This window comes from Lactuca serriola, chromosome 7 (assembly GCF_051521515.1).
Source record: "Lactuca serriola cultivar US96UC23 chromosome 7, Lser_US96UC23_V15, whole genome shotgun sequence".
In the NCBI taxonomy this organism is placed as follows: Eukaryota; Viridiplantae; Streptophyta; class Magnoliopsida; order Asterales; family Asteraceae; genus Lactuca; species Lactuca serriola.
This window is the reverse complement of record NC_136414.1, coordinates 51972141-51989017: the sequence shown is the minus strand read 5'-3', so window position 1 is coordinate 51989017 and position 16877 is coordinate 51972141. Positions and strand designations below refer to the sequence as shown.

General features: G+C 36.7%; 1 protein-coding gene across 1 annotated transcript; it reads left to right on the top strand.

Annotated features, from left to right (window-relative positions):
- Window positions 1–11799: 11799 nt before the first annotated feature.
- Window positions 11800–13167, top strand: VIP3 (Transducin/WD40 repeat-like superfamily protein). The gene is made up of 2 exons (XM_079010988.1): window positions 11800–12234; window positions 12423–13167. Exons 1-2 carry the CDS (start codon window positions 11896–11898, stop codon window positions 13041–13043), a joined length of 960 nt encoding a protein of 319 aa, XP_078867114.1. The 5' UTR covers window positions 11800–11895; the 3' UTR covers window positions 13044–13167.
- The last annotated feature ends 3710 nt before the right edge of the window (window positions 13168–16877 follow it).

The window sequence follows — 16877 nt, the reverse complement described above, 5'->3', positions numbered from 1 at the left end:
TATATGTTAGAATTTTATGGGAATTCAACCTAACTCCACAATTTTTGCGTTACGCATTTTGATCACTCTCGTTTGCTACTCAAAACCATCGAATTCTAATTTTTGGCCTTCACTGTTTCGATTTTTCAATTCATGACTACTATGTGAAATTTTAGTGACATATTTTGCAATGCTTGGAACTCATATCGAGGCTTTGGCACCTCTAATAAATTGTAGCATCCGGTTCTTGGTATGTGTTTTGTTATTAAATCTTCTTCTATTTTTGCATTTTTGGCCTTGGACTCGGCGAGTCGAAGGACTGACTCGCCGAGTAGAAGCGGGATGAGGCGCTAGTTTAAGTTGTGGACTCGGCGAGTCGAGTCCCGGACTCGCCGAGTAGCCGCTGTTTGGACAAAAACCCTAATCCAGGGGTTTGCATCCTATTTAAACGACCTTATGCAACCTCCTTTCCCCCTTTATGCTCCCAAACACTCCTCATAGCAAACCCTAGCCGTTTTTTGAGAAGATCTAAGGCTTTTTGAGTGATTCTTGTGAGTTTTGATCTCAAGGAGGAAGGAAGAGCATAGAAGGATCAGGAGGGGACTGAAGGATTCGAGTTTGGTTCATCATTTGCAGTCTTTGGAAGGTATAAAGTCTGAACCTTGCTCATTCATTTGTTAGATCCCTCTTTGAGGTGATTTAGGGCTTTTATAAGCTATTTTTGGTGGCCAACCATGTTTGCAAACATGGTTGGGGGTTTGGGCTTCTGTATCATGTCATTTTATGAGCCACAAGTCAGATCTAGGTTGCTTTTTGCACCAAGGAAGGCCCCATGCAACAAAAGAACCATTTTAGAGCCTTTTAAGCTCTAATGTCCCATGCATGCACGTAAGTTTGTAACTTTACATGCTAGATCGAGTTTAGGGGCCTGGATCTATCATTTGGTTAAGTGTTGTACATCAGAAATCGAAGTTCTTAGTAAGGAAAGTGATAGACTCGACGAGTCCAAGGGTTTTGGTCCCATATCAGTGAGGGTCATAAGGACCAGTTGAGTGTGGAAGGGTTTTAGGAGTCCCGGGGAGTGACCTAACGTTCTGGACTAAGCAAAGTGTTCTTGGAGTTCATGGTACTCGGTGAGTGCATAAACGGACTCGGCGAGTCCAAGACAATCTTCATGGAACTCGGCGAGTTGTTCATCAACTCGGCGAGTCGAGGACAGAACGTGTTCATAGGATGAAGGGTAACTTGACGAGTTGTTCATACAACTCGGCGAGTCAAGTCAGGACATGAGTATCAGTTGATGATGAACTTGATGAGTTGTTCATACAACTCGGCGAGTCGGATGTGGATTCAGTCGGTATTCAATTAGAAGGAAAACTCGTCGAGTCATCGCCTAACTCGACGAGTAGAAACGGGTATGAGGTCTGATGGAAGGATAGGGACTCGGCGAGTTGACGAGTCAACTCGGTGAGTCAGGTCAACTGGAAGTTGACTTTGACTTTGATTTGGTCAAGGGGTAAAATGGTCATTTTACCCCAAGGGTAGATGTCAGTTTCTGACTAAGTGTTTTGTGGGAATTTTAGCCGGTGGATTTCCGGAGCAGCAATGGCAGTAGTTAGAGGATTCCCGCACAATTCAGCAGATACGAGGTGAGTTACCTTTCCAGTAGGGGTGGGTCTAAGGCCACAATGTCGGCCCACCATTGAGGAGTATTTAGAAGATAATTGTCTTTGTGATAATTTATCTTGGTCTGGTATGCGTTTGGTTATGAGTTATATATGTATGATATGTTACATGATATGGATAGTTTCCCTGATAGTGGTCCTTAGGACCAAGGGGTAGGTCAGTACCCGGATATGTCTGAATGCGTGCTTTTGTCTTGCTATTGTATGCTAGTGGTAGGGGTGGAATAGTCCCCAGTTACCGGTTGAAAGATACCGATGAAGGTTACCGGTTGAAAGATACCGATGACGATTATCGGTTGAAAGATACCGACGATGATTACCGGTTGAAAGATACCGATGGTATTGTATGGTATGTGGTATGATGGGGGAACTCACTAAGCTTTATTCTTACGGTTTCAGTTTTTGGTTTCAGGTCCCTCTTCATCCAAGGGGAAGGAGCCGGCGGCGTAGCATGGCATCACACACACTCACATATGATTTTCGCATGGTGTGTTTTCTGGGATTATACTCTGATATGATATTTGTTCATGGTTGTGGGTTTCAAACATGATACTTGGTTTTGAGATGACGTGTTTATACAATATTTCCTAATGAATGTTTTATGAATTAATTAATCAAAAATGAAATTTTTGGGCTTGACTTTTGGGATGTTACATAAATTTATGTTGGCAAAAAATCACTTTGTGAAAGATATAATCAGGGAGTGGAGGAAGATTGAACACAAGAAAGAATCGAAATATACTATCTCAACTGAAGAATGCAGAAATCTTGAGTTTTTTCAACAATTTGCATCAAGTATCAAGAAAACAAGCCTTGGCTCTTATACCACTAAAGGGTTTTGAGCATTCTAACACTCATAAGGTGTACATGTAACCCTATAAACCTTGGATCTATGTTTTACTAAGATACATGCAAATTTGATTTTCCAAGGTTCTTAACCTAACTAGCATGAGATGGGGGACTTTGAAACATAAAAGCTAGTAGAAGAACATACATTTCTTGTTTCTTGGATTCCTTGAGAACCTCGTGAGCCTAGCACCTAAAATGTTTCACATAACAGCACAACTCTTGGAATAACTTTGAGAGAAGTACACTATCACTCAAAATCGGCTAGCCCTCTTGTTCTACACATATTAGTGCAGATTTTGCTAGCCATGGGGTCCTTTTATAGTTGTGTCACAAGTAGGGTTACCACATGTAAACCCTAATTGAGATGACTTTTCATATTCCATGATCCATGGGTTTATAACCTCCATGGACTATCCATGGAGCACCTTATGGGTTTTAGCCCAATTCAATAAACCAATGATCATTAGCCCACAATAAAAAGAATGGATGATTTGCACAATCAACCCCATATATTTAATTAGCCTCCTTTTGATCACCAAAGTAATTGTAAATTAATTATTGATCAATACTAATTAAATACTATTATTAATATATTAGAACTTATAATATATTAATAAACCATAAGTGTTCTTTCTCTCATTTAGTCTATCCAAGTGTTACAATGCCATGCAACCCAAAATAGACCATGCTAACTGGGTCAAGTACATTCCAGAAATAGCTATGAACTTAGACACCTAATCCAACAGATCTGACCATAAGAGGCTAGATGGCCATGTAAAGCTTCCAACTTTACACTTATTCATGATTAGAAGAAGCTCAAAACCTTAAAAGAGACCAAAAGAAGGACTTAATGAATGCACGAAGACCCAGGACCAAAAAGTTGGCACCTTTATGCCAAAAGAGCTCATGAAGATCATAGATTTGGCAAGGATAAACACTTTGGACTTCTACTTCCTCAACAATCACCCAACCATGGCTAAAAGCATATAGATAAACCCGAGAGAGATCTAAGACAATACTAAGCAAGGTTAGAGTTTTTATACCCAAAATGTGTTGGAAATGGAGCAAGGAACCAATATCTGAAAGCTCCTACTTGAACCACCACCTTGCACCAAGCTTCTCTTCCTTCAATGAGCCTTAAACACACCCACAATGAGCTTACAACACTCAAGGAGGCTCTAGGGTTTTGAGATTAGGGTTAAGGGCTATGGAGGATGGAAATGAGGCCAATATGTAACATCCATAAAAATCAAGCCAATTTAAAACTTTTTAAATATCCAAAATACCATTTATTATTACAAAGTGTTTTCGAAATAGTTTAAGCATCGGAGTTCCCAAAAATCGAAATCATAAATCGAGGAAGTGTACGGTCATGCCTTCGCCTTCCCACGATCATCCGTTATACCTGAAACAATAATCAATAAATGTAAGCTTGAAGGCTTGTGAGTTACCCCCAAAATACACATACACCCAACGATACACATACAATAACAAACAACATACTATGGGTCCAATCATCCATCGGGATAGGATACCCCAGGACCTCAACCATCGAGTTGGAATGCCCACACACAACATATATATAACATATACTATGGGTCCAATCATCCATCAGGATGGAATACCCCAGGCCCTCAACCATCGTGTTGGAATGCCAACATATTATGGTCCAATCAACCAGCGGGTTGGAATACCCCAGTCCCTCAACCATCAGGTTGGAATACCAACATACTATGGGTCCAATCAATAATCGGGTTGGCATACCCCTGGGCCTCAACCATCGGGTGGGAATGCCAACATACTATGAGTCCAATCATCCTCGGGATGAAATACTCTCGGCCCACAAACATCGTGTTGGAATGCCCCCCATAACCAATCAAATAGACATGGCAAACGTGTTGTGTCGTGCCGGGTTTGTGTCATGTCGGGTTTGTGTCATGTCAAGACATTAAACAGGTTGAAAGGGTTTGACCCTAACCCGACACGTTTAATTATCGTGTCGTGTCGTGTCAACCCGTTTATTTTCGTGTCGGGTTTCGGGTTAAGGTTTAGAGCTTGTAAATATGTTTTGTCATGTTGGGTTGAAATATTTTAAAGGTTGGAAAGTAGAAGTTGTGGAGGAAAAAATGAAAAAGTGAAACACTAGAGTTGTGAGATGGAATGGCAAAATTTATAGTAAGTTTAGAAGGAAAAATGAAAGGAGTTAAAGTTGGGGAGCAAATGGATAGGTGGTGAGGATGACTAAAATTAAGTAACTTTGAAAATTTGAATATTACTTCTAATTTTTTGAGTTTGGTCCACTATAAGTCTATAACATATAATATATTTATAAAAATATGAAATTTATAATAAATAATATATAATTAAATGGGTCATATTCGAGTCATCTTCGAGTTGAGAGCCTTAACCCTAACCCTACCCGTTTAATTATCGTGTCGTGTCAACCCGTTTACATAAACGTGTCGAAATCTTTGACCCTAACCCGCTAATTTCGTGTTGGGTTCGTGTCGGGTTTTCGTGTCGTGTCATGTTTTTCCAGGTTTACAACAAACATGTACACCTATATCAGATAATGTAACGCCCGTAGATCCGGGCTAGTCAATTTAGAGACGATAAGCGTCAAAAATGACTTTTTGGTAGAAGATTATTTAGGGTGGATAATCTTAACTAAGTTGTAGTGGTCGTGACAAGGATTCCGGAGATATAAAGAACGCCGAAATTCGAGTTATAACGAAGAAGTTATGACCTGCCGAAGTTTCGCGACAGAACCGGCACAACGCTGAATGACGTAAAAACTGAATTTACGTTAGAGTGATATTTATCCTTAGTGATCTAAATGAAATTCGTAGAGTTCGTTAAACTGAGAGTTCGACCCTAACCCGCTAATTTCGTGTTGGGTTCGTGTCGAGTTTCGTGTCGTGTCATGTTTTGCCAGGTTTACAACAAACATGTACACCTATATCAGATAATGTAACGCCCGTAGATCCGGGCTAGTCAATTTATAGACGATAAGCGTCAAAAATGACTTTTTGGTAGAAGATTATTTAGGGTGGATAATCTTTACTAAGTTGTAGTGGTCGTGACAAGGATTCCGGAGATATAAAGAACGCCGAAATCTGAGTTATAACGAAGAAGTTGCGACCTGTCGAAGTTTCGCGACAGAACCAGCACGACGTTGAATGACGTAAAAAGTGAATTTATGTTAGAGTGATATTTATCCGTAGTGATCTAAACGAAATTCATAAAGTTCGTTAAACCGAGAGCGTGCATAAAAAGAACGCCCAAATCTGACTTCGTATGAGGAAGTTATGATTTTCCAAAGTTTCGACTTAGCGGTATGCAGCCCGAATACTCGATTTGAGATCGAGCGTTTTTTTAGCCGAAACAATATAAACTAGAGTCGAAGATCTCGTCGATAGTAGTCCAACAACAAAAAGACAGACGAAAATGGAGTTCAGATGAAGGAGTTATGAATTTCGAACGGAGTTTTCCTGTCCCGGCCTACTAAAAATAATATATAAGTAATATATTTATAATATATTAAAAATAAAGTAAAAATTAGCCAACAGAGTCTAAACGAGAGTTGTAGATCATAATGTCACCTACGTGTCGATATAAAGAACGTCGAAAAAGGAGTTCGTATGCGAAAGTTATGAATTTCTGAAGTTCGGGGAGCGAAACCCCAAAGCTGTCAGATACCACGACGTGGCAAGCAGTGTCACGACGTGGCAAGTCTTCTGACGCCTCCTGGAGTCCCCCAGGCACAACTTGCGATGACGCATGCAGTGACAACCAAGCCCACGATGTGGAAAAGGTGCCACGACGTGGCAAGGGCAAATTTTGCCCTATAAATAGATTTGAAGGGCCAGCCGATTATGGTTGCTCCATCGCTTCTCTCCCACTTCCGATACACCCTATAAGCCCTATTTTAACCCCCCGAAGCCCCGATATCATCTCAAGACCCAAAGCAAGTCCCGAAGTTCGAAGATCCCGAGAAGAAAAGAGTTTCCGAGCCGAAACTCTACTCGCGAGAAACCCGGTGTGTGAAGTGATCCCGGTTTCACCGAAGAATACTACCATTGCAAGCCGTAGTGCTGTCCAATCATCTTCTGATCATGTGAGTGTATAGTTACTTTCTTCTAACACATTAATATTAAGTATTTGCTATGAAATATGTGCTATGTGTGTATATATATATATTGTTGTTTATTGGAGATGTTTGTGGGATGGATAAATTTTATAGGTTTTAATGAGTTAAACTGTATATGTATTTTGTATCTGCAAATATGTTGGGTAGAACATGGATAGATAAGATTGTTGGTATGTGATAAAAGATGACTTGGATCATGAGATAAAAGGATAAAGAGATAAACTTGTTTTAGATCTGGATGTATGGATCAGATCAGGTGGTTAGTTTTAGATCCGAGAGTATGGATCAGATCAAGAGGTTAGTTTTAGATCTGGGAATATGGATTAGGTAATGAGGAAAATTTAAGATCCGGGAGTACGGATTATGTATTTTTGAACTACGTGTTCTTTCAATAAGGTATCATGAGTATAGTCCCTTTTAGGAACATGATTTTAATACGAGTATTGATTAAAGTATGAAATATACATATGTATGTGAAGTATTTGTTATTGTCCGAAATACGTGTTAGATATATTTGATGATATACAACGTGCGAATCAGTTATGGTTCAATATGTGTTAAGATGTGAATATATTATATTATTACTTAAAACTCTATGTTAAGTATACACTAGTTAGCATCGCCTGAACGGCGTTAGTATCGAAAATTGATTATAAGCATTGTAGGTTTGCCTAGTGATGGGTTAAGACTTAAATAGGGATGTTTAGTTCCATTAAGTTTGGACATTGGGTAGCCTCATATTAAGAGTACGTGTGTTGTGAGATTGATGATCGGTGGAGTACGTCCTACGTATAGAAGTACATTTTATGTACGAAGTCCTTTTCAAAGCTCTGTGTCTTGGGTGTTGCTTGTGCCAGGGTACTATTATGTTCTCGGGTACGAGTCTTTCGCATACTAGAGTACTATAATGTGCCAGAAGTACTATCATGTGCAAAGTCTTTTTAACAATTTTGTGTGTCGATTACGGGAGCGTACGAGAGTACTATAGTAGTATTTCCCCATACTTTTATTTTGAGAGAGCTTTGGAGTCAGCGTTTCTTTTATGAAGTGATCGACCGAGCTTCATATGTCAGCGTTTTCTTTCACGAAGTAATTAAGGGAACTTCGTAGACTGCCTAATAAAATGTGTCGGTAACAGACCACTGCTAGGTATGTCTGGTGTTATATTGTTGGATAGAGTGCATCTGGGGGTGAAATACCTCATGTAATCAGGCCACTTCTAGGCAAAGTCCGATGTTGGGATAGGTAGAGTCTGGGGGTATAATACCTCATGATAGTCAGACCACGCCTAGGCATTGTTATCTAGATAACTACCCCTGACTTAAAATGTCTTGTGGTTCTTTCTTTTACGAACGAAGGTTCGTGGTGAAACTTATTCCATTCCCCTCATTTGATGTCATTATTGATCCTCGTTTGCTGCAAGGGAATTTCCGAAGCAGCTTCATCAGTTTGTGGTTCATATCGATTCTTAGGCTAGATCTCGTAAGATCATTGTATAGGGTCAGTATGTGGGGATCGACGGGATGGGATATATTGTTTTAGAAATATGATTTATATGTGTTTATAATATTAGTGGTTTTGCAGGATCGAGATGTAGATTATTATTACATTGTTTGAACTAAGAGCTTTCGTACTCTGTGTTCCTTAGGTGATTGGGTTCACCAGGGATATTCGAACTAAGTGTTCATTAGATATCTGAACTTAGTGTTCATCAGAGATATTTGAACTAAGCTTTCATTAAGTGTTTTTGAACTAGGTGTTCATTGGGTAGTATTTGAACTAAGCGTTCATTAAGTGTTTTTGAACTAAGTGTTCACTGGGTAATATTGGAACTAAGTGTCTATTAGGTGTTCTTGAACTAGGTGTTCATTAATTGTTGTGAACTACGTGTTCACCAGAGGTAATCTAAGAACCTTGGCAGCACTAGACTTTATGCCAGTTCCTTAGGGCAAACATTAGGAATGAAGGGGAGAAGGGTAATCGGTTCTTAGGATAAATATTTAAGAAATATATGGAGATAAAGTGGGTGGGTAATTGGATTGATTATTTGATAATTAAATATAATAATTATATTATTGTGGGTTGAAAACCCTATATGCTCACCAGGCTCCCAAGCCTGACCCTCTCAGTTTTCTTTGTATTACAGGTTATGGCATGAGAGCATAAGTTGGCTGACATAACAAGAGATTTTGGATTATAGGCCAATAGTTATGAATAACTGTTGTAAGGTCTATTTTGTTCTGTTTATGCTTTTGGTCTGTATTGAACATGACATCCCGAGATTTTGTTATAAAATGAAAATACATTTCTTTAAATAAATGCTTTGATAAATCTTTATCATATTTTGGGAACAAATTCCGCAACTGTTTTCTTTAAAAGATCACTCTGATTTTAAAAACAAAGCATAAACAAATCGGTTTTTTCTGGCCGTGAAATTGGGGATGTCACAGATAATCATATAACAATCTATAAAGACAACATACTAGGGTCCTATCATCCTCGGGATGGAATACCCTCAACTACCAATCAATCATGTGCACATATAACAGGTAATCTCCTACCAGCATACAAACAATTAGACCAAACTATAGGTCACTAATCATAACCACATCCGATCTACCAGTATACCGATCTAACAGATCATGGCAACATATAACATCCTATCTACCAGGATATTGATCTCACGGATCATAAGATCATATAACATCCTATCTACCAGGATATTGATTTAACGGATCATAACAACATATAACATCCTATCTACCAGGATACTGATCTAACAGATCATAACAATACTCGAGCGTATAACATATCAGGATAGCAATCCAAAAGGGTCGGCCTTGGTGCCTTAGACCCTTGAGTATAGTGAGTAAAACTCAGCTCGCAAAGTCGATCCGAACTGAAGAATCGAACTCCCGAATCGCTGCCTCACCAAAGATCTCGAACTATCCAAATAATAAATATCAATTCATTACACAACATAACAATCTTAACTAAAGGGGTCCACACAATCCATCATGTTCATTCTCTTTATTGGGCCAAGGCCCAATGCCAATTCCATAACCTTGAAAGCCCTTATGACAAGCCCATCATTGGCCCAATTTACCAAATTGGGCCTAACTACCTAATTAGGCCTAATTCCAAGATCCATTATCAAAACTTGGCCCAAAACATTATATTCATAAAGTCCAACAAAGGCCCAAATCTAACTAGTCCATAAACAACCCAAAACCCGAAGCCCAATTGCCAAAGGCCCGATAGAGGACGTACGCGGGGGGTACTCGTCCTGATGTTGACCACTATCGGGGTGGTTGACCCAGTACGCTGGGCGTACTGGATTTACGTTAGGCGTACGTGGGGTTTCACCAAAACCCTAATAAGTGCTTAATGGCTTAAGCACTTAAGCCCAAACTCCAGATCCATCGACCAAATGTGCCATAGGATTATAACGTCTCGAACTTTATCACTTTGGACGTCCAGAAAGTTCTTAACACATGGTCTTAATCCATTAAGACCTTCCTACTTCATGCATGAGACAAATCTAGCTATTGGGACACCATTTTTATGACTTAGGACCACTTCCAAGGTCTGAAAGGACAATTCATTTTGTCCAAAACATAACATGCACCATTTAGGGACTTTTAGGACAAGAATGCTTCCATAAAGCTAAAATGACTAGATCTATCTCATACAAGTATAAAGTTTCAAGCTTTTTACCTTTTGGAACTTCTAAGGCACAAACCAACTTCAGATCTACAATCTTGATCTTCTTCTCCAACTCCTTGATGCAACACCTTCTTCTTAAAACACTTCAGAAACACTCAATAAGCTCAAACACTCAAGGAAATTGCTAGGGTTTGGGGAAGACAACTCTAATCAGTGAATGCTGGAGTAAGGGAGGGTTTTGTGCTCATAATGTTGCTTATATAGTCCCTAAACCCTAAATATTAGGGTTTCATTCTGCCATGGGTACGCCCAATATACACAAGTGTATGCCCAACGTACTAGGACGCGCCTAGTACGCTCATGTACCCTTATGTACGCGCATCGTACTCCTCCTAATCCCAAAATTGCAATTTAGCCCTTAGACTTTTCATGGCTTCGCCCTTCCATCCCCAGTGACTATAAAATGGAAAATCTTGGGATGTTACACAACACCTGGAACTTAAGGTGTTTAAATAGGGTGCAAAACCCCAAAATTAGGGTTTTTAGCTTAGACTTTGTGTTTCTTGATTTATAGGCTAGGTTCATGAATCTCATATAGTGGTTATTCTGCAACCTTGATGTACCTTGTCTACAAGCTCCCTAAGTCATCATCTTGAAAATACTATTGATTTCTAGCTTAAATTTTGTGTTATTTGATTCACAAGCTAGGTTACTCCTTTCCGATTCTTTATGGAATCATGTTATTTTGGTTATGGAATCAAATTTATGGGGTTTTTTGTTTGTTGTATGTGCTTCTTTTGGTTATGAAATCATAATGGGTGGTTGTGATGGACAATGATAGTGGTGTTGGGAGGTGGGTTAGATAGAGATGAATGGTTATGGCGACGGTGGGAGTTGGTTCCCAAAAAATAAAGGCAACCTGACATGGATTAACAACATGGATAAAAAAAAACTAATAATTAATGGCACATTAATATTGTTACGAATAACTTATAAATTCGAGTAAAATGACTTAACTGACATGTTATAAATAGGGATGAACATTTGTTTCAGAGAACCGGTCGGAACCGGTACCAGATAAAACCGATCGGGTCAGGATCAGGACGATATTTTTGTGGATTTTTGGAATCGGAACCGGAACCGACAAAAACCGAAACCATAACCGAAATATTTCTCAAGATATGTTGTTATTTCTCAAGGATAGGTTCCAACATTGAAGACCCGACAAAAACCGGTAGAAATCGGAACTGGTAGAACCTGAACCGGTTCTCACGATTCAGTTCGGTTCCTATTTTCCACAAAGTTCGGTTCCAAAGCTGGTACCGGGCCGGTTCCGATGCTCATCTAGTCTAGTTATAAATGAGCTCAATAGCATGATGGCTATGCAAGATCATTTCAAAGAAAAAAAAAATCAAATCAATAAAAGAAAATGTTACATTTTCTTTATAAAAACACGTTTTAGTCAATTCTGAGTCAAAGTATCAAAAATCTCACAATTATCGGCTTCTTCAACATCAAGGTCTTGCGCTACCTAGGGTTTCCTCTGTCTGTACTCTGTAGCAAAAAATGAAGCTCGCATGGCTCAGGTCTCTCGAAACCTCTCATCAAGACTGCGTTTGGGCTTGTACATGGGTCCCTGCCACTGATAAAAGCCCTGGCCTCCTCCTCACCGGATCTCTCGACGAGACCGTGAAGCTATGGAATCCGGAGGACCTCTCCCTTGTCCGTACCAACACCGGACACTGCCTCGGCGTCGTCTCCGTCGCCGCTCATCCTTCTGGCAAAATCGCCGCCTCCGCTTCCATGGATAGCTTCGTCCGTGTGTTTGATGTTGAATCTAACAACACTATTGCTACTCTCGAAGCTCCTCCTTCTGAAGTCTGGCAAATGCAATTCGATCCTAGGGTAAATCTATACCTATATTACTTTATAGAAATCGGATCCGTTTATTGATTGCTTCGTGTTTCCTTTATCAGATACATATTTGGAATATGTATATGTTTATCCTTGTGATTTAAACTTTGAAATCTTCCATTATGAACAACCCTAGATCATAATTCATTAAAAAAAACTGCTAATTCTGTTTTTGACAGGGTACAACTCTTGCTGTTGCTGGAGGCAGCAGTGCATCAGTGAAACTATGGGACACTGCAGAATGGAAACTCGTAGCAACATTATCAATCCCACGTCCTGAAGGATCAAATTCAAAGCCCTCTGATAAAGGCAACAACAAGAAATTCGTTCTCTCAGTTGCATGGAGCCCTAATGGAAGACAACTAGCATGTGGATCAATGGATGGATCCATTTCTGTATTCGATGTTCAACGAGCCAAGTTTCTCCACCATCTTGATGGCCACACAATGCCTGTTCGTTCTCTTGCATATTCACCATTAGACCCAAGAGTTCTTGTTTCAGGATCAGATGATGAACGTATTCATATGTATGATGCAGAAGGAAAGACTTTGTTTTCATCAATGTCAGGTCATTCTAGTTGGGTGTTGAGTGTTGATGTGAGCCCAGATGGTGCAGCCATTGCATCAGGGTCAAGTGACCGAACCGTGAAGCTGTGGGACCCGAAAATGAGGGCTGCGGTTCAGACCATGACTAACCATACAGACCAGGTTTGGGGGGTGAAGTTTGAAGGTGGTCTTAGAGGGTGTCTTCTTGCAAGTGTATCAGATGATAAAAGCATATCTCTTTACAACTATTCTTGACTTTCTTTGACTTTTTTTTTTTCCATTTGTTTTGCTTTTTGTTTGTTAATTGTACTTTCTTTTTCATTGTAACATGGAACATATATTGAAGACTTAATTGGTGTTGTTGCAGGTTTGATCAGAATCAGTATTATATTTCTAGCAGAATCTTTGATCTTGATGCTATAGTTTGGTAAAAAGTTCAAATTATAATCTTGTTAATAGTTACAAGAAAAGAAATTGTAATAATGTTATAATTGGGTAAATATTCTGAAGTACAATTAGTATAATGTTGTATAGAAAAAAATGGAAGTAGAATGTTATAATGAGACAAGGCTAAAGTATATAATATAAGATATATAAAATCCTTATTCTAATAAATAAATAGTTTTAATCTTCATTTACCAAGTGTCACTCTAATACAACTCTTCATTAATATTATGCAATATGTCATGTAGATATATTAAGGAACTCATTTCAAAATTTAAATTTATATTTTCTAATTATATGTTAAATTTGAATTTATAATAACTTTAAAATTTTGATATATCTTCTAATTAATAATTTATTTAAAATTATAAATTTTTATTATGAAAGTTTAATTAATTTTATAACGGTGGTTCCCACGGGTTATAAACTAGTATATAATATAAGGGGAAGATATATATAATATAAGCATAAAATGGTCATTCACTCTTATTCCGATTTAAAGGTTGTTTTTTTAGTATGCGTTGGTTGTGGAAAAAAAATTAAATGTTTTCAGAAAATAGAGTTTGAGATTTCAATTTCAGTTTTAAATAAATTTATTAGAAAACATGAATATTTCATTTTTAGTTTTTAATGAGAATTTTATAAAATGTGTTTTGGTTAAAATCATTGGAGTTTTCATTTTCCATTTTAAAATTTTAAAAAAACTTTAGAAAACTATAAAAGGTTATTTTTTTAATTTACATATAACTTGCAAATTTTTTGAAAACTGAATTACCCAAACATACATACACACACACACACATATATATATATATATATATATATATATATATATATATATATATATATATATATATATATTCTTTTTTCATTTGAAAATCTTCATGGAAAATTGTAAAAATTTCCACAGCCAAATGCAACTTAACCATTTAACTATTTGATTTTTTTTCCAACGAACTACTCTGATGTTAAACTTGATATATATTGTTATAATTGATTAACATTAATAAATTTGCTTGTTTCTAAGAAAATAAGGTAAAAGAGTCATTTGAACCTATTATCTACACAAGAAAAGAAATAGACCATACCTTATGTATAAGGCATTTTATCCAAAGAAATATTATTACCGATTCAACTACATTACCTATCAGGAGTTCACGACTTAACGAAAACAAAAATGGACCCATATTTGATATAAAAGGAACAAAGTTTTATGTATACAATTTTTTTGTAAGCAAATATCTTTTTCCATTAAACCATTTAATTATAAGGGAAATCAAATGGTCTCTCACAAAGAGTACTTCTCAAATTTGTGTCCCGTGTTTTAAGTTTAAACCCCAGTCAGATTTTTTGCTATTATCATTGTAGCATTTAAATTCAAACGTGCTTTTATTTTTGTAGAAATAATGGCCGACCAACATGCTAGAAGCTGGTACCTAGTATTAATTATGCCAATTGTATCTTTGATTCTGTTGTAACTTTTCAAGTCATTTATTTACATTTAATATGTTGCTCATATTTAAAATAAGAAGTTGATAAAAATATGTTTGACAATCAACACAACTAAAACCAACATGGCAACATGTTATAAGAATAGGATGATATTTGGTAGCCTTTTAATTTTCAATTAAAAGGCATGCTTTAAGATTCACCGCATTTGATAACCTCTTAACTTGTGTCTTTTAATTATTCAACAACCTCTTAATTTTTAAGAGAACGAGTTATATCTATGTAAAAGAAGAGAAGCGTGTTTCCGAAATACCCTAATTTTTTAGCAAATCTTTTTTCGTCATCTCTTTTTGTTTCACACAGTCGCCTCTCTTTTCCTTTCTACCGAACTCTCCAACCTGTTATAAATTCAGATCTTAACAATTCAAAGTCTCTTAAAAGTTCAGATCTTGCAAACAACTCTAGTCTTGTTTTACTTCCTATAGTTAGGTTCTACGGTATGGACACTCCCACTCCATTGCCACATCAGTTTTCACGTGCCATATGTGACTATGTGAGAGGAGGAGATATTCATCATCCTCATGTATTGAAGATGCACCAGCCAAGAGAGAACAAGGTGTGGTGAGTTGTAGTTTGCCTCGCATAACGCCATGCTACACCCTCTGAATGTTGGGGAGGGGGTCCATATGGTCATGCAAACCACATCATCAACATGCCTTGTGCATATGGTGTGTACATCACACCTACTCTTATGGTTTTTGAAAATTTTGGTCTTCTCACTTTGTGGAAATTTGAGTAGAATATAAATAAAGAAGCGAGAAAACATATATACATTTTATCATATTAGTTTTTTTATTCTTTTTTAAAGAAAAAACAAGAAATACGTTATTTGATTGTGGTTATTATTAATTTTTTGTTTTTAATTCGGGATATATGCAGAAAAGTACAACTAATTATACATGTATATGCAGAAAAACATTTATATTTTTTTATGTTAAAAAAACCTTTAAATTAAAGTTATCATTCGAAAAAGACCAAAATATGAGTTTGTAAGAGAAATTGACGACTACAAATTTGATGTTGCTTATATTTTTGTTTTTAGTAGAACTTTGAAATTAATTATGATAAAAATGATTAGTTAAGGAGGGAAAAGTCAATTGTATAATTTCATATGGAGAACACAATCAAACAAGTAATCGAAATAAATGTAGGTGTTGACATATTTCCGCATACAATCAAGAAAATATGATGGATATGTATGTCATTAAATATTTTTAGTCGGTCATTTCTCTTAAAAGTTTTCAACTTGGTTATATTTGAAGCATAAATAATAATATAAAGTTTTTTTGAACACATAAAAAAGATGACATGAAAATTATTTTGAAAAAGTGGTGGTGTGACAACCATCTTCTAAAAAGATGATGTAGTGTAGAGAATGACATGACATGTAAGGTGATAAAAAAAAATTTATGAAAAAAAAAATGAAACACTCTATTGGTAGATATTGTTATAATTGATTAATAATATGAGATTTGATTTTTTTTTAAATAGGATAAAATAGTCATTACAATCTTTTATAGTCTAGAAACGAAAAGAGATGCGCCTTACATATACGATATTTTATCAAGACAAACATCATTATCAATTTATATCAATTTAAATGTATTGCCTATGAGTTAGGGACTTAATGAGAAGAAAAATACGGCCCTTTATTTGGTGTAGAAGGAATTATGTATACAATATTTTTCTAAACAAATATGTTTTCCCATTCAAGCATTTAATTATAAGGGAAATAAAATAGTCTCTCACATACAGTACTTTTCAATTTTGTATCCCATGTTTTAATTTTAAACCCTAGCCAGATTTTTGGCTATTATCATTGAAGCATTTAAATTCAAAAGTATTGTTACTTTCGTAGAAATAATGGATGACCAACACGCTGAGAAGCTGGTAGCATGGTACCTACTAACTAGTATTAATTATGCCAATTGTATCTTTGATTTTGTTATACCATTTTAAATCATTTTATTTAAAAAAATTATTTTGATAATCATATTTATTTATTTAATGTCGCTTATATGTAAAATTAAGGAATTGACAATCAATACAACTAAAACCAAACATGTTATAAGACTAGAGGTTGTGTGGTAGCTTTTAATTTTTCAGATTCAGAACGTTTGATGACTTCTTAATTTT

Bases quoted from the DNA above. Each gene is read 5' to 3' on its own strand.
- VIP3 (XM_079010988.1), top strand. From the start codon at position 11,896: ATGAAGCTCGCATGGCTCAGGTCTCTCGAAACCTCTCATCAAGACTGC. The intron at 12,235-12,422 runs GTAAATCTATAC...TGTTTTTGACAG, and splicing joins AAATGCAATTCGATCCTAGG to GGTACAACTCTTGCTGTTGC.